The sequence below is a fragment of the Plecotus auritus genome (genome assembly GCF_963455305.1).
Source record: "Plecotus auritus genome assembly, chromosome: 1".
Lineage (NCBI taxonomy): Eukaryota > Metazoa > Chordata > Mammalia > Chiroptera > Vespertilionidae > Plecotus > Plecotus auritus.
The window spans coordinates 34,351,478-34,374,367 of NC_137770.1; the positions used below are offsets into that span (position 1 = coordinate 34,351,478).

The 22,890-nt window shown below is 41.1% G+C and overlaps 1 protein-coding gene across 1 annotated transcript; it reads right to left on the reverse strand.

The window, feature by feature from the left end:
* Positions 1 to 16,933: 16,933 nt before the first annotated feature.
* AKAP5 (A-kinase anchoring protein 5) lies at positions 16,934 to 22,636 on the reverse strand. Its single transcript, XM_080656866.1, has 2 exons — positions 22,486 to 22,636; positions 16,934 to 19,231 (listed from the first exon to the last, which is right to left on the reverse strand). The coding sequence occupies exon 2, from the start codon at positions 18,974 to 18,976 to the stop codon at positions 17,690 to 17,692; it is 1,287 nt and encodes a 428-aa protein (XP_080512992.1). The 5' UTR covers positions 18,977 to 19,231; positions 22,486 to 22,636; the 3' UTR covers positions 16,934 to 17,689.
* Between the last annotated feature and the right edge of the window lie 254 nt (positions 22,637 to 22,890).

Here is a 22,890-nt window from a genome sequence, read left to right on the forward strand (position 1 = left end):
CTATTTCCTGGAGAAAAACAGACTATTTCAATAATTGTCTTTATTAGCATATTATAAGAACTCACTATCTGATAAGTGCAGTCTGACTCATAAGAAAACCAGAATTTCTTGATTTATATTGTATCTTTTGAGATTATTATTTCTTGCTCTGATTTTCTGCTTTTCTATCTGTAAAATAGATATAAGCTATCCCTACCTTACATGGCTGTTGTGAGGATTTGTATTAAAACTGTGTTAAGCTCTTACTATCCTATCTAATAAAAGAGTAATATGCAGATTGACCTCACTCCAACACACAAGATGGCTGCCCCCATGTGGTCAAAGATGGCTGCCCGCATGTGGACACAAGATGGCCACCACAAGATGGCCAGCAGGGGAAGGCAGTTGGGAGGGACCAGGCCTGCAAGGGAGGGCAGTTGTGGGCGATCAGGCCAGCAGGGGAGGGCAGTTGGGGGGCGATCAAGCCTGCAGGGGAGGGCAGTTAGGGGTGACCAGGCTGGCAGAGGAGGGAAGTTGGGGGTGACCGGGCCTGCAGGGAAGGGCAGTTGGGGGGGACCCAGGCCTGCAGGGAGAACAGTTGGGGGGGATCAGGCCTGCAGGGAAGGGCAGTTAGGGGTGACCAGGCCTGCAGGGGAGGGCAGTTAGGGTTGACCAGGCCTGCAGGGGAAGGCAGTTGGGGGCAAACAGGCTGGCAGGGGAGCAGTTAGGCATCAATCAGGCTGGCAGGGGAGTGGCCTAAATGGGCAGTCAGACATCCCTCAAGGGGTCCCAGATTGGAGAGGGTGCAGGCTGGGCTAAGGGACACCTCCCCACCCCCGTACACGAATTTTGTGCACTGGGCCTCTAGTTATTGATAAAAACCAGTCATATAAAGAAAACTACATGTATTCTACTAGTATAGTTGAATCTATTAACTTCAATATTCCAACCCATACATTCTAGAACAGGGGTGGGCAAACTTTTTGACTCGAGGGCCACAATGGGTTCTTAAACTGGACCGGAGGGCCGGAACAAAAGCATGGATGGAGTGTTTGTGTGAACTAATATAAATTCAAAGTAAAGGAGCAGAGGGGAGAGCAAGAGAACCCTCCGCTCTTTCCGCTCCACGGGCCGGATAGAACAGCCAAACGGGCCAGATCCGGCCCACGGGCCGTAGTTTGCCCACAGCTGTTCTATAACATCTTAGAAGCAGTCATGTACTATTCAACACTCAATAATTAATTGACAATATTCCTGTTTTTACTTTTTACAAATACTCTAGAAACAACAGTGTTGCCAGTATTCCTATTCTACTATAGCTTAATCATTAGTATTTTTCTTTAGACTTTACCAAGAAGGATATTAGTCCTTTTTCATTTTTGGGAATAAGCATCAATTTCAGCTTTATTGGAAGTTTTTCCAAACATATTGTTTATACCTCGGAAAAAGAAGAAAAGCAATGGTAAAATATTTTCATTTTTTTTGATGTAAGTCATCTAAAAAGTAGATGGGGACAAGAAATGGAGTGGTAATTATAACAGTAATTCATTATGTTCTATTAAAATGGTATTGGAAAGGCTTCATTTAAAACAGAAAGAAACACATATAAATCATGGAAAAAGAACCTGAAAATGTATAATTCCACTAATGTTGATTTGCACAGGCATATATAGTCTTGATGGTGTAACTGAAATCATTGATAAGTACCGATTTTTTGTAGTATTTAAAGGAAGAGTAAGCCAAGTTTTCATAATATAATCTGTGACTTGGTATATTTTAAACTAAGTATAGTTCTGTGGCATTTTATTATAATTAACTTTTACATGCCTAGAGTGAAATCTGTAAATGAGTATTCTGTGCTGTACTTCTGTGTTTGTATGGCTGGACTTTTTGAAAACTGGTGAGATTACACAACCCCAAACATGGATGTCTTAAATACAAGGAATCACACACTATGATTGTTGTCAAGACCTTGAAGAATCCACTCTGCTTCAGGATGTCTCTGTGCACTTGATTACTTAGTAGATATTGCCTCAGTGCAGTTGACATTAACTGTCATCAGCTCTTCTATTTTGTGCCAAATAAAACCATCAGATATCAACTTAAATACTTTCACAGAAACTTGGATTTCAAAAACTTATACAAGAAACAAGACCCACGGAAGAAATTTTCAAATACAAGTAACACAGCAAGATACAAGAGCCTGAAATCAATAATACATTGTATGTACTGTGAGTTTGCTTCAGAAACATTCTTTTAGAAAGTTTTGTATGGAAGAAAAACAGTGGATTTGATGTATTTTATGACATAAATTAATGTGACTTGATCATAAACATCTTTTATTATCTCAGTTTATAGAATGTGTTCTAATTTATAGTAGTATCTGCCAAATACCTTCCTAGTGTCAAGGTAAGTAGTCTGTGCCAGGTAACATTTTGGATGTGTGATGCAAAAATGTACCAGTGAGTCCAGTTCTTAGCAACCACAATCGATCCGCCATTTCTGGAAAGAAAGGTAATAATATCTACACTTTTCCCAGAAGTTTCTTGCTTTGCTTTTTTCTTCCTTCCCTATTTGCTCCCTACTGCTTCTCCTCCAATAACAATCATTTAAAACAGTGGTTCTCGCCAAAACCGGTTTGGCTCAGTGGATAGAGCGTCGGCCTGCGGACTGAAGGGTCTCGGGTTCGATTCCGGTCAAGGGCATGTACATTAGTTGCGGGCACATCCCCAGTGGGAGGTGTGCAGGAGGCAGCTGATCGATGTTTCTCTCTCATCGATGTTTCTAGCTCTCTATCCCTCTTCCTTCTTCTCTGTAAAATATCAATAAAATATATTATTAAAAAAATAAAAAATAAAAAAAATAAAAAAAATAAAACAGTGGTTCTCAACCAGGATGTATTAGGGTTCTTCAGAGAAACAACCCAACAGGATGCAAGTGAGTGAATGTGTATGTGTGTGAATACCCCTTGGTCCAGTCAAGTTGACATATGAGAGATTGATTGATTGATTATAAGGAATTGGATCACCAAAAAATGAAGGCTGAGAAGTCCTAAGACCTACATTTGGCAAGCTGGAAACTCGGGAAAGTTGATGGTGCACTTCCAGTTCAAAAACCAGCAGCCCCACAAAGGCAGGAAAAAACCAATGTCCCAGCTTATAGTCAAGCAGAAGATCCTTTACTCCAGCAGTTTTCAACCTTTCATCTCATGGCACACATAAACTAATTACTAAAATTCTTTGGCACACCAAAAAGGTATTTTTTGCCGATCTGACAAAAAAAAAGTATAATTTTGCCTTACGCCAGACAACTATTGTGTTGACTGTGGTCTTTTTTTAAAAAAGTTATTTATTGATTTTTAGAGAGAGGAAGGGAGAGACAGAAACATTGGTTTATTGTTCCTCTTATTTATCCATTCACTGGTTGCTTCTTGTATGTTCCCTGACCTGGGATCGAACCTGCAACCTTGGCATATCCGGGTGATGTTCTACCCAACTGAGCTACCGAGTCAAGGCAGCTGCTTTTTTTATTTGACAATCTAAGGGAGAAGAGGTCACTGCCCCTGACTAAAATAGTAAGGTATTGCGTGTTTTAAAAAATTCTTGTAGCGCCTGGCTGGCATGGCTCAGTGGTTGAGCATCAACTATGAATCAGGAGGTCACAGTTCGATTCCCAGTTGGTGCACATGCCCAGGTTGCAGACTCAATCCCCAGTAGGGGGCATGCAGTAGGCAGCTGATCAATGATCTCTCATTGGTGTTTCTATGTCTTTATCCCTCTCGCTTTCTCTCTGAAATAAAAAATATTTTTAAATAAAATAAAAATTCTTGCGGCACACTGGTTGAAAATTGCTGCCTTACTCTAAAAAAGGTCAGTCTTTTTTTTCTGTTCAGGCCTTTGACTTGCTGGATTAGGGCCACTCACATTAGAGAGGACAGACTGCTTTGTCTATTGATTCAAATGTTAATCTCATCTAAATACACCTTTACAGACACACCCAGAATAGTGTTCGTCCAAATATCGGGGCACCCTGTGGCCCAGTCAAGATGACACATGTTAACCATCACCAAGATGGCCCCCCTCACCATGGGATCATTAGGCAATGTGGAGATGTTTTTGGTTGTCAGACTGGGTAGGGGTGGAGGGAAAGTTGCTACTGGCATCTTGTGGGTAGAGGACTACTTTACTGATAAAACATCTCACAATGCAGAGGATAGCCTCCCGCAAAGAATTGCCCAGCCCAAAATGCCAGTGGTACTGAGGTTGATTAATCCTGGTCTAAAAGCTTAAAATAAGTTTCATGGTGGTTGTCAAGAGAAATTTTGGGATTTCTATCTCAGTCATCCTTGAAGTTCTTAGGAGTATGAGAGGTGTTAGTTCAGAATTAAGTTCTATTTGTATTATTCTTTATCCCAGCCTTTAAAAGCCCTAGCTGGTTTTGCTCAGTGAATAGAGCATCAGCCTGTGGACCGAAAGGTTCCAGGTTCAACTCCAGTCAAGGGCACGTACCTTGGTTGCAGGCTCCTCCCCAACCCAGGCCCTGGTCAGGGCACATACAGGAGACAACCAATTGATGTGTCTCCCTTGCATAGATGTTTCTCTTTCCTTCTCTCTTCCACTCTCTCTAAAAATCAATGGAAAAATATTCTCGGGTGAGGATTGAAAAAGAAAAAGATTTAAAAATGCCCAAGTGGAGTGGCTCAGTTGGTTGAGCATTGTCCCATGAACCGAAAGGTCATTCCTGGTCAGGGCACATGCCAGGGTTGTGGGCTTGATCCCCACCCAGTACGAAGTGTGCAGGAGGCAGCCAATGGATGTTTCTCCCTCTCCCTTTCTCTCAATTCAATAAAAACATGTAAAAATGCTGTTAATAAAATTCAGATATGTATTAAGGAGCATGACAGTTTTTAATATATTCATGTAATGTTTGAATTAAGCAGTTGTGTCTCTAACAAGGCTTCTGTGAAATTAAAATGTGATTGTAGGTTGTAATTTGTGTAAATTTTTAATCTGACCCTAAGGTGGCACCAGTGTGCCTTTTAAGAATCTATTTTATCCCTGGTGCGTGTGGCTCAGTTGGTTGGGCATAGTCCCATGCACAGAAAGGTTGCTGGTTCGATTCTCCGTCAGGGCACATGCCTGGGTTGCAGGGGCTGGATCCCACAGTGGGAGTCGGGGGAAGCAGGAGGCAGCCAGCATTAATGTTTCTCCCCTTCTCCCTTCCTCTCTCTAAAACAATAAAAAAATCATTTTAAGAAATGTTTGTATTGATTTGAAAGAGAGAGAAAGGGAGAGGGACAGAGAGATAGAAACTTCAATGAGAGAGAAACATTGATCAGCTACCTCTTGCACAGCCAGCACAGGAGATTGAGCCCACAACCAGGGCATGTGCCCTGACTGAGAATCAAACTGGCGATCTCTTGGTGCATGGGTCAATGCTCAACCACTGAGCTACACCAGCTGGGCTCAATAAAAAAAATCTTTAAAAAAAATGTATTTTATTTTTTTAAATATTTGTATTAATTTCAGAGAGGAAGGGGGAGAGGAGAGAGAGAGAGAGAAACATCAATGATGAAAGAGAATCATTGATTGGCTGCCTCCTGCATGCCCCCTACTGAGGATCGAACCCACAACCTGGGCATGTGCCCTTGACTGGAATCGAACCCGGGACCCTTCAGTCCACAGGCTGAGGCTCTATCCACTGAGCCAAACCAGCGAGGGCAAGAATCTATTTTATATTATGTTCAAATTTGGTACCACTATTTAATTCACTTTTGTTATTGTTGTTAATCCTCACTGAGAATATTTTTTTAAATTAATTTCAGAGCGGAAGGGAGAGGAGAGAGAGAGAGAAACATCAATGATGAGAATCATTGATCAGCTGCCTCCTGCATGCCCCCTACTGGGGATCGAGCCTGCAACTCAGGCATGTGCCCTGACTGGAATGGAACCCGGGACCCTTCAGTCCACAGCCCAATGCTCTATCCATTGAGCCAAATCTGCTAGGGCGAGGATATTTTTTTTCCATTGATTATTTTAGAGTGGAAGGGAAGGAGGAAGGGGAAGAGAGAGAGAAACATTGATGTGAGAGAGACACATCAATTGTTTGTCTATCACACACTACCCACCCCCCAACCAGGAGTGAATATCAAACCTGGAACCCAGGTATATGCCCTTAACCCCAGGTATATGCTCTTGACTAGGAATCGAACCTGTGACCCTTCAGTGTGCTGGCCAACACCCTAACCATTGAACAACACCAGCCAGGGCTAATTCACTACTTTTTTTTTAATACTTAGCTACTCCTGGATCTTGCTTTACCTTATAGAGTCATGACAAATGAGGGTTTTCCTAGAATTCCATACTATATTAGGTACTGCAATATATTGACACCCCTTTGATCAAGGTGCAGCAGATAACTTTAAAAAGATCACATTTGGGAGAAACCAAGATGGCGGCATAGGTAAACACCTAAACTGCTGCCTCGCACAACAATTTCAAAACTACAACTAAAAGACAAAACGGACATCATCCAGAACCACAGGAAGGCTGGCTGAGTGGAAATTCTACAACTATAAGGAAAGGGAAAAGCACACTGAGACTCAGAGGAGCTGCAGGAGGCAGAGGTACTGAGATGCGCGCGGAGAGGGCGGGCAACTGAGTGCGCAGCTGGCTTTCTCAAGTGGGAGGAAGACAAAACCTCCCGACTGCGCTGAACTCCAGTTCCAGGCAAGACTCTGGAAACCCAGACTCATTTGAAGAGAAACTGTACTGTCTGGCAGTGGGCAAAACTCGAAGGTGGCTTTCTCTCAGAGGTGCTTGCAGCGATTACCACGGGGCACTGAGACACAGGGGCCTATTAGGGCAGGGCTGATGGATAACCAATGCTGTCTGCTCCACCCTGAGACTCCGCCCCATCCAAGCTGAGCACAGAGGCTTTTGCAAGTCTTGTTTCATAAGGGTGTCTCCAGCACAGAAGTTCTCCCATCGTAGACACAGCTGATCCTCACAGCCAATTGGCCTGGAGGTCAATTCCTCCCAGTGATATCAACAACAATCAAGGCTTAACTACAACAAGACTGTGCACACAGCCCACAAAGGGATGCACCAAGAGTGTCCACCACAGGTAACTGGGGAGGCTGAGCCATTGGGCCCTATGGGACACCTAGCACACAAAGCTACTCTATCAACTCAGGGAAGCAACCAAAATGCGGAGACAAAGAAACAGGTCACAAATGAAAGAAATGGAGGAAAGCAAATGACTGGATATGGAGTTCAAAACCACGGTTATAAGGTTTTTCAAGAATTTTCTAGAAAAGGCCGATAAATTTAGCGAGACCCTCAAGGATATGAATAAGGACCAACTAGAAATTAAGCATACACTGACTGAAATAAAAAATATTATACAGAGATCTAACAGCAGACTAGAGGATCGCAAGAATCAAGTCAAAGATTTGAAATACAAAGAAGCAAAAAACACTCAACTGGAAAAGCAAAAAAGAAAAAAGAATCCAAAAATTTGAAGATAGTGTAAGGAGCCTCTGGGACAACTTCAAGAGTACCAACATCCAAATTATGGGGGTGCCAGAAGAAGAGAGAGAGCAAGATATTGAAAACCTATTTGAAGAAATAATGACCGAAAACTTCCCCCACCTGGTGAAAGAAATAGACTTACAACTCCAGGAAGCACAGAGAACCCCAAACAAAAGGAATCCAAAGAGGACCATACCAAGACACATCATAATTAAAATGCCAAGAGCAAAAGACAAAGTGAGAATATTAAAAGCAGCAAGAGAAAAACAGTGAGTTACCTACAAGGGAGCACCCATATGACTGTCAGCTGATTTCTCAATAGAAACTATGCAGGCCAGACGGGAGTGGCAAGAAATATTCAAAGTGATGAACAGCAAAAACCTATAACCAAGATTACCCAGCAAAGCTATCATTCAGAATTGAAGGTCAGATAAAGAGCTTCACAGATAAGAAAAAGCTAAAGGAGTTCATCACCACCAAACCAGTATCATATGAAATACTGAAAGGTATTCTTTAAGAAGAGGAAGAAGAAGAAAAAGGTAAAGATAAAAATTATGAACAACAAATACATGTCTATCAACAAGTGAATCTAAAAATCAAGTGAATAAAAAATCTGATGAACAGAATAAACTGGTGAATATAATAGAATCGGGCATAGAAAGGGAGTGGACTGACAATTCTCGGGGGGAAAGGGGTGTGGGGGGTGTAGGAAGAGACTGGACAAAAAGCGTACACCTATGGATGAGGACAGTGAGGGGGAGGTAAGGGCAGAGGGTGGGGTGGGAACCGGGTGGAGGAAAGCTATGGGAGAAAAAAGGAACAATTGTAATAATCTGAACAATAAAGATTTATTAAATTTAAAAAAGATCACATTTATTGTGATTGTTATATCAAGCATTTCTGAGGATTCTTGTGAGCCTTTAAGAGTAAGACCTTGGAATTTTAGTCCCAATCAGGTTTGCTTTTCTAGTCAGGATCTATGTTATTACTGAATTTCAGGTCCCTGTTAGACTTGTGTGGATCAAGTAGTCCTTTGAAGAATGAGATCTTACCTGGCTGGCATGGCTTAGTGGTTGAGCATTGACTTATGAACCAGGAGGTCACAGTTAGATTCCAGGTCGGGGGGCACATGCCCGGGTTGCAGACTCGATCCCCAGTGTGTGGGGCATGCAGGAGGCAGCTGATCAATGATTCTCTCTCATCCTTTATGTTTCTCTCTCTCCCTCTCTGAAATAAATAAAAATATATTGAAAAACAATGAGATCTCGTGAATTTAGCGCTGCCACATTTTTCTGTAGTGAAACAATATGGTATGGTAGTCCAAATCATATAGGTAAATATTAATATTCTTTTTGTTCACTCGCGTTTTGTAGTAAGTGCCTTATAGGAAGGAAAATCTAAAGAACCTATGGTAGTTCTTTAGAAAAATGGTATAACATTTGCCAAGGTAAAGGAAAAGTTTTTAAAATGCAGACCAAATATTCCAGTGGCACGAGTCTCAGAAGTCTGTATTGGACCAGTTCTCATTTACCAACATTACCCTTCTTTCACACGTGCAAAGTCTGATGTCATGAGCTCAGTGGTTCCTGTCCTCTCTTTTTATCTCCCTATTTTAAAGTGTGGGAAGAAAGGCATGTAAATGGAAGACTTCTTTTTTACTTGAAACATCTCCAGTTTCACAGTTTTAACACCACAAGCTTTGCAGATCTCTCAAATTGGTGGCTGTGTTCAGAGCCATTATGGCCAAGCTGATTATGCACAGTAAACGCTAGGGGGCACCATTACCAAACGAATGCTTCTCCTGGAGTTGGGCAGCGCAGAATTTGCACAGCTGTGCGCGCTAGCTCTGCCTTTCCTTATTCTGGTTTAAGAGCTGGATTTAAGAAGCTGTTATTTTTAATTTCTGCAGCAGGAGCAGTTTTCACTGATGCATCCAGGAAATTATATTAAATTAAAATACACAGGGGTATAAAGAACAATGAAAAAATACTCCCTAGGTGACACAACTGTATGTATTTGTCAAAATTTAGAACTCTGGCCCTAGCCGATTTGGCTCAGTGAATAGAACATTGGACCACGGACTGAAGGGTCCCAGGTTCAATTCTGGGCAAGGGCACGTGCCTCAGTTGCAGGCTTAATCCCCAGCTCTGGTCAGGGCACGTACATTTATTTCTCTCTGTCTCTTCCCCTCACCCCGCTTCCACTCTCTCTAAAAATCCTTGGTAAAATATCCCCAGGTGCAGATTAACAAAAAAATAAATAAATAAAAATAGAACTCTGCACTAAAAAGGATGGATGTTATATGTATGTAAATTATATCTTAATGGGGGGAAAATTAAGATCACCCAATATGAAAAAGCCTTAGAGCTTAATAAACCATAATGATCATCATTCACTATTCAACCCTTCACAGATCAGAAAAAGCACACATTAGTCAGACATTAAGAGTATAGAGGCAATCCATAAAACTAAATAATTCTAAGCAAATTCACTCCAAAATCAACAAAATTTTTGATAAAGCTGTTTGTGGTATCTATATATATGAAAGGCTAATATGCTAAGTGTCCCTCCGACCATCTGCCTGGTCTCTATGATGCACACTAACCACCAGGGGGCAGACGCTCAACACAGGAGTTGCCATGATGCACACTGGCCATTTACAAAGAAATGGCACCACCGGCCTGGCACTGACAAAACAACACTTGGCTTCCCCCAAGTGGGACACAGGCCCTGCCACCACCCCAGACCGACAGCCCACCAAATTGCAGCCAACGCTGCCAAGACCCTATGGCACAAAATGCGGCCCACAGCCCAGCCCGGCCTGGAATGGTCGCTGTGGGTGCCGGGTAATGATGTCACATAGCAATGCCAGGCTTCCTCTCTCTAGCAACTAGCCTTCTTGGAGTTTCTTCAGCCCAGGAACATGACTTGCTTTATAGCCAGGTGTAAACATTTTACACTTTAAGCAAATGTCTGTGAAGTGTTTTCCCGTGCCTCATCTCATTTGATCCTCACAGAAGTCCTGGAGTAGGTAGATAGGAGACTCAGTAGAATCCTATTTTCTTTTCATTAGCCAGAAAACGGAGATTTAGAAAGTTGAGAAACTTGACCTGACTGAAAAGAAGTAAGGAATGGTGGACCTTGAAAATGACTTCAGGTTTCTCACTGCGTAGAATATAGTCAAACATTGCTGCATATTTTACCCTTTGTTCTCCCTGCATGATCTACAATAATAATCTGCTTTGTGTTGATATTTACTGCTGTGTTGCTGACAGTTACCTGAAAGAGAAGTTGGGGTGCTTCACTGGGCTGGAAAAAATTTAGCTAAATCAGAAAGCAGGTCTAATTAAGCAAGTTTATTTTATATATATATATATATGGCTAAGTTGACTTACGCATGTGTGATACATATAAAGCTCTTGCTGGCGCCAATTACATGCGTGTTTTGATCTGTCATTGTTGATTGTGAATTTGGTTGACACTTCTATTATAGAGAAATGGTGAATAGCGATATTAAAATATTTCTTCTACTTAATTTCCTTTCAATATGCACAAATTCATGTACCAGGCCACTAGTTTCTCAATAAAAGATCAGGAAGTCAGATTGGCTTTTTTCACCTAAGTTGAGTAGTGACTAATTGTATGGCATTCTGTGTGAGTACAGGACAAATCTAACCATTCTGGTGAGCATGATGGAAGTACTCTGATTTTGGATGATCTGTGTAAAGAGAAGTGATATTCTGACTTTACTAGTATGCTGCAAATAGCTATTCCACGTGAAATATCCTCACTGTAGTTTTCAAAGGATGATATTTGATTGGAGCATGCTTGCCTATAGCTGCATTACTTGTGGTTGTGACTGATCACAGATGTGGCCCAGAGACCTACCTGTAGCCATATTGAGCAGACCTGTGACCTAAAAGTACAGATGTCAAAGTAGGGATTTGGGAATAAAAGATTCGAGTACAAGTGTACAAATGACTGCATCTGCTTTTGTGCCCCCTCTACTCCCCCATTTCCCAGGAGGGCAGAAGTGGAAGGCCTGGGGTTTAGCCCACAAGTATAGCTGTGAGCAGTATATGACAGGTTTAATTCCCGCTCCATAATTACACTGTCATCAAGATCAAGATAAGACCTTAAGTCCTATTTGAGTCTAGCCACCAAATGAGTCATGGGGAGATGTGTCTTGTCTTGCAAATGTGCAGAAACTGCTGGACATTGGTACTGTTGCTGTTATGATAGGCTGGCATTTACGGAGACAATTTTCAGTTTGGGAGTTTTCCAAGCTTTGGGCCACTCACTGCACCCTCCTCCTCCCCTCACCTAGGTTTTCCTTACTTGTTCATGGTGCCTGTGGCCAGCTTTGCTCAGGATTTTCTGTGGAGGTGTAGTGTGCTCATGTACAAAGACACATAAGTACTCTCTTTCCTAAGCTCAGGAGCGTAACCCCTGCAGATCTTAAGCCTTCAGGGAGAAAATAAAAATGTAGATATTCACAAAGGGGCTGGGAATGCCAGACTTCAGCATGAAAGGTAGATCTAAAAAGAAAATTAGAATTGCCTGTGAGGACAAGTTTTGCAAAAGGTAGAGCATCTTTTATATTAGAAAAATATGATTTAATTAAAAATTCTACAAAATGTGAAATATTAAATACTCTATGTACAGTGTTTGTACATTAATGAAATATTTTGCTTTGGTGCAAGATTTAGTTTTAGGACTTTTAAGACATTATCAACTTTAAATCGGTCCAGAAATTGGAAATACTCTATCTCATAGAGTCCAATTATTACTATTGGGCTGTGTTTAAGAAAAAACAGGATTGTCAACATGAGGGGAATAAAATTAGTGTCTTAATAAACTCTTTTTTAAAAAATATATTTTATTGATTTTTTTACAGAGAGGAAGGGAGAGGGGGATAGAGAGGTAGAAACATCGATGAGAGAGAAACATCGATCAGCCTCCTCCTGCACACCTCCTACTGGGGATGTGCCCGCAACCAAGGTACATGCCCTTGACGGGAATCGAACCTGGGACCCTTCAGTCCGCGGGCTGATGCTCTATCCACTGAGCCAAGCCGGTTAGGGCTTAATAAACTCTGAAACACTCAGAATTTTTATTTTGTTTTTTGTTAATCCTTACCTAAGGATATTTTTCTCATTGATTTTTAGAGAGTGTGAAAGGGAGGAAAAGAGGGAGGGAGGGAGGGAAGGAGAGAGAGAGAGAGAGAGAGAGAATATCAATTGCCTCCTGCACGAACCCAGGGATCGAACCTGCAACCTAGGTATGTTCCCTTGACCTGGAATGAACCTGAGACCCTGTTGTGTGCGGGCCAACACTAACCACGGAGAACACGGGCCAGGGCAACACTCAGAACTTTTGAAACACTCCGCTTTAGCAGGCATCATCTGAATAATTTAAGCATTTTCATGTCAAGATTGCTTAGTTATTTAGAAAGCCATAAAGATTATTAACAATTTGTAGTTTAATATAAAGTAGGAACAATGAATATAGCAAGAGGTGATGAAAACAAGTACACCTCTGTCAAATTCATAGGAGACACCAGTCAGAATCGCCCTTTCCATGGAATCAGGTCAATGAACCTGAATTCAAGGTTTAGGTGTTTGTGTCTTTGCTGGCGGTGGGCTCTTTTAGGCATGTCATTGTAAAGTCTGTCCCACACCCAATCAGCAGAGTAGAACTTGTTTGTAGTGTAAACTCAGTATTTTCATCAGTGTGGTCTTCACAGTTTCAGGAAATGAAAGTTAATATACCATGCTTCTCTTCAAAGATTTGAATAAGTAAAATAAACATGAGCCATTATGACATTTATTCTATATTAACAGTCAGTACACATATTAATTCAGGTTGAAACCTTTTTACTAGAGGATTATTTCTTGAATATTAGCATCTGATCCACAGTAATATAGTACTAATTTTAATGAGAAATACAATATGGAACTTTTTATAACAGCTCACCCACTTAACATTTTACAGACAAAGAACTACTATAAATATGTAACATTATGCAGGCATTTTTCTGCACCTGCTCACAAACCAGAAGGAATATACTGTTTAACTAGTTAGAAACGGAATGCTTTCAAGCTGCCCCTGTATTTCTATGACCACCTCCCACACCAGATGAAATTGTTTTTCTCTTTATTCTCCCCTCCATGGCATTTGTAATGCTGCATTCATTACCTGGGCTCTCTGCCTTCACTCCTGTCCCAGGGTCTGTTGGTACTACTCCCTTGGTTAACAATGCTCTTGGAGGGCAGGCAGCCTGTCCCCTTTATCCAAGTGTTTGGCATATGTTATACCCAACACATGTTGCATCAAATTGAATTTAATCAGGACATCTAAATTTGATGTAGTTTCCTTCTGTTACATTTTTATAACTAAATAGAGATCACTACAAAAATTCTTTTAAAAAATGTACCATAAAATCTATGCATTGAAATTTTGAATTCTGTAAAATAAGAAACTTCATGTCATAGGAATTTATAAAGAATTCTAAACCTTAAATGATGGGCAGGAAAGTCAACTGATGTATTAAGTGTCAGATAAAATTAGAAAGACTTTTACATAGTTGAATAAAGTTGACATTAAAAGGATCTTTTCAAACAATGGGATTCTAAAGTTTAACAATTATTTTTAAAATTCTGCTATTAACCCTGAAAAACATATTTCTTAACTGCAAAAAATAAGGCAACTTGAAGTTAGAAATTTATGAAGTTAACTCAGAATTGCATGCCCTGTTATGATCCATATCTTTATTTATTTTTTTAAAAATATACTTTATTGATATTTTACAGAGAGGAAGGGAGAGGGATAGAAAGTTAGAAACATCGATGAGAGAGAAACATCCATCGGCTGCCTCCTGCACACCTCCTACTGGGGATGTGCCCGCAACCAAGGTACGTGCCCTTGACCGGAATCGAACCTGGGACCCTTCAGTCTGCAGGCCAACGCTCTATCCACTGAGCAAAACCGGTTTCAGCTGATCCATATCTTTAAAAGCCTTTAGTGGGAAGGCTATTCGCACATACTGGTGAAAAAACAGTCTCTCAGAAATAAATCAGAGTTTCTAAGACCCCATTAAATAGTAGACCAATTAAGATCATCACAGACTCCGAGCTGTCAAATAGATTACCTTGGAAGAAAATGATGCAGAGTTTTTCTGAAGAACTCCATGTGTGCCACGTGTTTATTATTCTTTGAAGTGGAGGAGGTGGCAGGGAACATAATTTCTGTTTGAAAGTCCTTTTGTTTTCTGCTACCTTTACCTAAGTGTTACCAGATGCTATTTTTATGTCCTATAAAGTTCTGTAAGGAAATATTAAGTGAATAATGCTACATAAAATAGAGGAGAGTTTTCATATTCTCTGGGTTGTAAAGCAAAGTGAATTAACACTTGATTCTTAAAAGGGGGAAGATAATCCTGAAAACTTAACAAGCATCCAGTAAGCCAACCAGCTTAAAAACTTCTGAGTTCAAAGAGAAACTGAATCCCACTAATTAATAAATGTTCACTAAACACAACAGTTCGACCACAGCAAATTTAAATGAGAATGTGCTACAAATTGCCTTTTAAATGATCATGTTAATATTGTTAAAGGATTGTGAATGAATAAGAACCTATTTATATTCATTTAATGTCTTACATATACAGTAAAATTGCTTAAAATACCATTATAATAAAAAGTTTTGAGAGATTTCTAAGTCATCTGATTCCTAATTATTTCTATAACAAAACAATTTGGATCACCTTAGAATTCACTGTAGTAGGATTTTGCACGTGGAAGATATAATCAGGTTGAAACCAATTAATGTCTTGATTTCTTTTTCAAACTGGAATCCTACTTATTAATTCACCAGATATTTTCAGTAGCAAAGACTGAGGAGAAACCACTTAAGAATGAGTGCAAGTAGAGTACACTCGTCATAAAAACAATCCATTATAATATTCTAATAAAAATATATATCAAACCACAGAGTGGGGGGGAGAAACACAGCACGAGATAAAAGGTTACTTTCTTAACAAAAAGAAGTTCATTACACATATTTACCTAGTATCCAGTTTTAAAACTCCCAAATAAATACACCTAAACCTTTCAAAATATTTTCAATAACTAAGTGGTGTACTTTTTGCTCAATTATGAGAGATTAAAAACTTACAATGCAAGGTATTGGCTTGAGCCATCTTGCAGTAAATGAAGGCAGGATTCTTCAAAACACAATAAAATGTACCTTTAGTCAGGTTTTTTAAATTGTTCACTTTTAAATATGTATTTGCTGGTAACTGTCCACGTCCATTAGCACCACATATAGTGAACTAAAAAGAAATATTTTTAGGGAGGATGACTCAGCCATCTTTTAAAAAAATGTTTAAAAGTTAGACAAATAAAAGAAATCGGTGTTTTGAATCATGTGTTTTGAAAGATCCACTTTTCGTCTTGTTGAACTGAAGGATTTGGGGGGGTTCCCCCCAAGTTTACAAGCATGAAGGTAGAAAAATCTTCATGCTTTTCAGCAAAGTATCTTACTGATAATAGTTCAGTTCCAAAGTCAGATTAGGTTCTTCTGCCAGAGGTCTCAACATGTACTTACAGAAAGAAAGAAAAGATTCTACAGGACAAATTAGCACATACTTCCTATATGCAATCCATAAATAATTCACGAAGTCACAAGATCATTTAAAATCATCTACTGTACATTCTTTTTTTCTAGGAATGTACAAATGCTCTTTAGCAAATACTGTACAACTCTAGTGAAAGCTCTTCCTTATCTACTTTCAGAGTAACACTGTCACTCAATCTAAACAGTGGGGGACTGTACAGTCTGAAGCCTAACCTGAGAGGTAAGGAAGTATATTATAGTATTATGGCCACAAGAAAAGATTGAAATAGAATCCCTTTTTCAAAAAGGATGGCAATCACTGATTAGATGGATGATTTCAATAACTGAATAAAATGCAAATAAGCCCTTCTCATTGTTATAAGTTCATTTTTTTTTTTTTTTGGTAAGTAATTAGCTGTACTGTAAAAAAAAAAAAAAAAAAAAAGATGAAGAATGTAATTTCCAATGTCCATGTGAAATGTTTTTTCCTAGTGTCTCAACACACAGGCACAATGAAAGAATACGGACATTTAAAATATACTGTGCTTTAGCAATAATGTTTTACTTTCTATTCAACCTTGTACTTGGCTCATTCTTGGTCAGGAGTGAGTAATATTTTACTGATTATGACTTTCTGAGGAGAGTTGAGGAGTGAGGTCTCGGGAGCAGTAAGCCTGCAACAGGAATCCTTGTTCTGTGGTGACTTGTTACCTGGGAAGTTTGCCTTCTCCCGCATGGAAAGTAACATTCCACTCTTTTCCTTTTTGCTCTGGCTGTTGTTTAGTTTTTTTGTTTTGTTTTGTTTTGAACCTTTTCATCGGAGGATCCCCTGCAGACATGGATTTATACAAGTCTATTTGGGGCAGAACGAAGGTGACGAGGGAGAATGCTCTCCGTGTTGTGTTCCCACAGCTTGGCACTTGGTAATGATTTGCCTGTTGGATATATTTGTGAATGGCTTTTGTGAGGGACTTGAGCAAGACTAGATACAACTCATGTTTAAAGTTCAACTATGCATATTCTGCACATTCTGCTGAAATTGGGAAAATGCAATGTTTTTAAAGGTAAGACTACTGCCTGGGAGTGTAACAACTATAAATAACACATTCACACCAAAAGAAACTCACCTTATTCACCATTTTAAACAAGATAAATGTGCACTGTAACAAAAAGTTTTTGAAAACTGAATGTAATGTTAACCTGTACACAGAGCTGAACTATCAGAAGGAAACCAGGCTCTGTGACATCAGAGGACCAAAAAGAGATTATGGCATATTGTAAGTGCTCAATAAATACATCTTCACATGCCATCTCAGTAACTCCTTTTATGTCACTTTGCTATTGTGATCTGCGCTGACTTCCTCCATCCAGAAGTAGCTGCGTTTTAGTGGTAGGCAGAGTTTTATAAACTTGATTAATTCTTCAACACTTCTGGGCTGAGGTTGTACCTTTAAATTCCACAGATGAAAATCTCCCATTTGTTAATGAATAAGAAATGCCACAATTATGTAAAATAACTCATCGTTAAACTTTTTCCCCCTCCCCATGATCTGGAAATTGAGTCACTGTAGAAGATTGTTTATTTTATTATCACCAGAGGCCATTTCATTAACCAGCTGTTCTATAGACAACTGGATAGCATTCTTGACAAGAGAAGAGGCTGTTTCTATTAAGAGTGTTTCATATTGTTCTGAAGTTCTACCCTCAAAACCACACTCAGCAAAACCCCCTACTTCCTCATTTTCAATTGAAATTAAGAATTGCTTAGGGACATTTTTAGATTTCTTAACATCAAATTCACTAATTTCAGTGTCTGTAATAATAATAGCAATGGGCTCCATTCTTTTGTTTTCTTCTGGTTTGGGTTTCTCTGCACTGATCTCAGTTTCTTTAAAATCGGATTCCTGGCCCAATTCATTATCTTTTGGCTTAATCTCTTCAGCTACAATCTCTCCACTTTCATGGTCTTTCCCATTTGGTCCACTTTCTAGGACATTGTTTCTGGCTTCTTCCGCAATTTGTTGATCTGGGATTGCAGGTGAGTGGGGAGCATCAGAAACCACTGGTAGCTGATGTTCTGTTTCTGAAGTTTCCAGTGGGCTTGTCTGCTGGGGCTGGATACTTGGTTTTTCATCAGTTGTTTCAATGTCTTTTTCAAGGATTAGAGTTCCTGTTTGAATAGCAGAATGCCCCTTTTCTAACCCAAGTTCTACTGAAATCACATTCTCTCCAGGAGAAGTTCTGCTGTTGCTCACATTTGATTCACAGACCTCATCACCTCCTTTCTGTGAGACCTCTCCACTTACTTCCTGGGTCAACTTGGTCTTTGTTGCCTGGTCATCTGATTTGGTTGGAGTTTTTGTATCCAACCTTCCTGCCTCTCCCTGAACTTTGATGCTGCAGTCTGCATCTTCTATAATTTCGGAATGATTATGTCTTTTCTCCCCTTTTGAGAATTTTATGCAGGGAATCCTAAGTCTGGATTTTGCCTTTTTCTTAGGAAGATTAGCATCCTCGGTGCTGACTTCAAGTTGCACTTTGGCCTCAGAGGGCTTTTGCAGCTTTGAAGAACCTGACCTTTTCCTGCGTGTCACAAGACGTTTTATTGAGGCCCAGGCCCCCCTTGGGGGCTGTGGCTGATCAGAAGCTCCAGCTTCTGAAGCACATTTCCTGGCCACGTCCACAGCTCCAGAGCTGGCTTTGGGCTTCATTGCTTTGGCTGATTTCTTTCTTCTCTTGAAGCAAAGCATTGATGTTTTTTCCTCCTGCCTCTCATCCTGAGCTCTAACTTCTGCTGATCTCGTCTCATCTTTGCTTTCTACTTGAATGTCAGAAACTGGGGTCTCCATTTTTACAATACACTCTCTCGAAAATGATATTCTCTCTTCCTTAGCAGCCGATTACGACAAGAAGCTGGGCAAAAGTGTCATACTAAGCAAAATTTCTTCCAGATGTATTCACTCCTTTCTTCTTATTCCATACAGTTGTTTGAGGTGGTTTCTCCAGTATGCAAATACTTAGTTTCTCTAGTACTGTAATTTCTCTTTTTAATTTCTTCATGAAAGCCCTTTACTTGATAGACTTTGTTTTAGTTAAAGATTAACCTGGTGAGAGAAGAGAGAGGTGAGGGAAGAGAAGATAAAATATTTTATTTCACCATCAGCCTGTTGTTTTCTATAGACAATTTCCATTGAATGTGTATGATTCTACCAGGCATGTTTCCCATATTATAACTTACTGAAAATGACTGGAGAATAAAAATCGGTGTTAACTTTTTTAAAAAATTGATTTTAGAGAGAGAGAAAATCCATAGGTTGCCTCATACTCACCCATACTCACCCCAACTGGGGATCGAACCCGCAACCCAGGTATGTACCCTGACTAGGAATCAAATCTGGGACATTTTGGTGCATGGGACAATGCTCCAACCAACTGAACTATATCAGCCAGGTCTGGGGGTTAACTTTTGCCTTGTCAAAAAAATTTCAATGTAAATACATTTTGCTCTAATTTCTGTTAAAACTTGATTTTGGATCGTTTCTACAAATCTGATGTTATTATTTTTTTAAATATTTTTTATTGATTTTAGAGAGAGAGGAACGGGGAGGGAGAGATCAATGAGAAACATCAATGAGAGAGACATTAACTAGTTGCCTTCTGTATGCACCCTGACCGGGGTTCAAACCTGCAACCTGGGTACGTGCCCTGACCAAGGAATTAAACTGGTGACCTTTTGATGCGTGAGTGGATGCTCAACCAGCTGAGCTACACGAGCCAGGGCTAGTTGTGCTGTCTGTATGACTTGTTTATGACTCTGAATTGCAAGTTAAACAGACAAAGAATGGTAGTGATAAGCAAGCTAGTGTAATTTTTATTACATGCAATAAAGAATTCTGAAGCTGAAAAGGATTTTAGAGATTTTGAGATTAATCAAGTCCAGTCTGATGAAGAAATTGAACATCGTAATGGACAGTTAGCCTGGAAAGCCATATAGTTATGTAATGTCATAGCCAGAGTTAGAACTAAAGACTTTGACTCTCCAATGCTCTTTCCATTATACCATAAGGTTTCTGTTCTAAAAATGTAAGTTCCATCAAGGAAGTGCTACTTTTCATACATATCTGGGGAAATGTAACATTGCTATGATTTGCCACTCTTAAATTTAGTTGTATAAATTTTTTCTAAGTATTTGCTGTTCAAACATTTTCCATAATGAGCTCATAGTTGAAGGTCAGTAAGAGCAAATGATAGTAATCGCTGACATTTATTGAGCAACTTCTGTGTCTTAGGAAGTGCTAAGCACTTTTATATACATCTCTAATCCTCCCCACATTACAAAGTGAGTAGGTGGTGGTATCACCATCTACAGACAAAGAAACAGGCTTAGAGAGGTTATGCAACTTGCCCGAGATTACACAGCTAGTAGGTAACAGAGCTCAGATTCAACCCAAGATTGTTTCTGAAACCCATGCTCTGAAACTGGGCTTTAAGAGTTTCATCAGAAAAATGAATTGTTTAAAGATGCTAATTGGTACTACATTCACTAGTCAAAAAATTTAAAAATGTGTAATGGTTATTTAACCACTAGAGGCCTGGTGCACGGATTCGTGCACCGGTGGGGTCCCTGAGCCTGGCTTGCGGGGATTGGGTCAAAACTGGCTCTCCAACATCCCCCGAGGGGTCCCAAATTGCGAGAGAGTGCAGGCCAGGCCGAGGGACCCCACCGGTGCACAGTTGGACAATTGGGGCCAGGGAGGGGCTGCGGGAGGTCTCCAGGGCGTGTCTGGCCCATCTTGCCCAGTCCTGATCAGCCCAACCCCAGCAGCAAGCTAACCTACTGGTCAGAGCATCTGCCCCCTGGTGGTCAGTGTGTATCATAGCTACCAGTTGAACGGCCACTTAGGCTTTTATGTATATATGTTATGTAGCCCATCAACTCATAATTGAATCAAGATTAGACAGAGTTCTTGATATTTTTAAAATTAAGCTTCTGAAATTCTTAGATTTTATTTTCTTGGTTCTGGAACTAATTCGAAAGCCAAATGTAAACAATAAACTTTACAACTGGCAAACTGGTTAGTTAAGATTTAAATATAAAGATATATTTAAAAATTAATCCACAGAATGGTATGATGGTACCAACGAACAGAGGTCCAAGGTGATCATCTAACAAAAACCCTATGAATTTCAGTTGATGGATGTCCTAAAATAAGCAAAGGGACTCATCCCTTGGGCTGTTTTTATGCAAATCTTTCACTGTTGAAGGTTTCTTTGGGTAGTTCTCGCTTCTGTGAACCACATAAGGAACTGGAACTCTGAAAATCAGTTTATGATCTAAGTATTGCCGAAAGTTGGGTGTTACATACTACATGCCTCTGACAGAAAAACAGTCCTCTTACAGCAAAAATGGAGCTTAAATATGAACATTTAAGTGTCCCTCCTCACTTAATGCTTCTATCAGTACTAGAACTACAGCTGATTAGAGCTTTCTTTAAGTCTTCTCACATCTTGTGAGTTCTCGGCTCCTGAAAACTTTTATTAACCAGAGGATGTATAACTAACAGAAATATTGAAATGAGATCATGTGTAGGAATGTATCATTTGAAACTAACATGGACAGCTGCTTAAGAAGCTCATTTGGCTGATTCTCACACTGTAGAAATAAAACAAATACCCAAACAAAAACCTAACTGCAATGGGGAAAATGCAGTCTGTAGACATTAAAACTTTGCAGAATGTTAGACTGCAAGTGATTCCTCCTTAATCTTAAAGTTCCCGTTGTCCTTTCCTGATAGAATCGTAAGACTAAAGCCACAGGGAACAACCCTGCTCCCTTTCCCTTGAAGCGGAGAAGCGCGGAGGAAAGAGCGAGCACTCCCCGGGAAAGCAGTGACTCCCCAGCGGCAGCTGCGGACCGCGGAGCTCCCTCCGGAGGAAGGCGTCTCGTTCGGCTGGAGGAGCCTTATGGCAGGAGCTAAGCTCAGGATAAACTCAAAAAGGAAAGTGCCGGGGGCGTGCGACAGATAACTCAGCTTCAAGCTCTCTGCACAACCGTAATGCCAGGAACCCCAATCACATTCCCCTCCAATAAAGGGCGAAGAAGGAAAAATCGACCGCAACCCATGCTTCCAGGGCGAGCTGTAAGGAAGAGGGTAGGTTGGGCAGAGCCCATGAGGGTCGCGCTGGCTGGAGATTCGTATGGACAAGTGACCTTCCCGCTTCTTACACCGGCCACCTCCGGGGCGGCAGATTCCGGGGTCCAGGGGCTCCTCCCGCCCACCTCGCCGCGCAGGGTCAGCGGACCGGACACTGGCCCGCACCTTCTTCTCCAGCAACCTCCTCGCCCTCCTTCACTTACCGATGGCGCCGGGGTCCGTGGCCAGGGGTCCCTGCTGCTCAGTGCGGGGAAGAGGGGCGAGCGCTGGCGGGGCCGGGCACCCAGACAGCCGGGAAGCCACGGTCGCACCCAGAGCCAGCAGCCCGCCGCAGTGGGACCGCAGCCTGGCGGCGCCCCCTCCTCAGAGCGCAGGGACTGACAGCCCGCCGCACCAATGCGCGCGGAGCCGCGGGCGCGGGGCGGGGCCAGGGCTGGGGGCTGCGGCGGGGCGGGGAGAGGGACAGAGGGGAGGGCGGGGATCCGCGGGGCCACCTGCGATAGGTCTACCCAGCAGGTGGGGGCAGACCTCCAGCTCTTAGCCCGGGCGCGAACCCTGACACGCGTCCACATCCAGGCAAGGGCAGGGGGACCATCGAGAGAGCCGGT

What these genes read in the sequence shown, in the direction of transcription:
- AKAP5 (XM_080656866.1), bottom strand. Translation starts at nt 18,976, where the DNA reads ATGGAGACCCCAGTTTCTGACATTCAAGTAGAAAGCAAAGATGAGACG.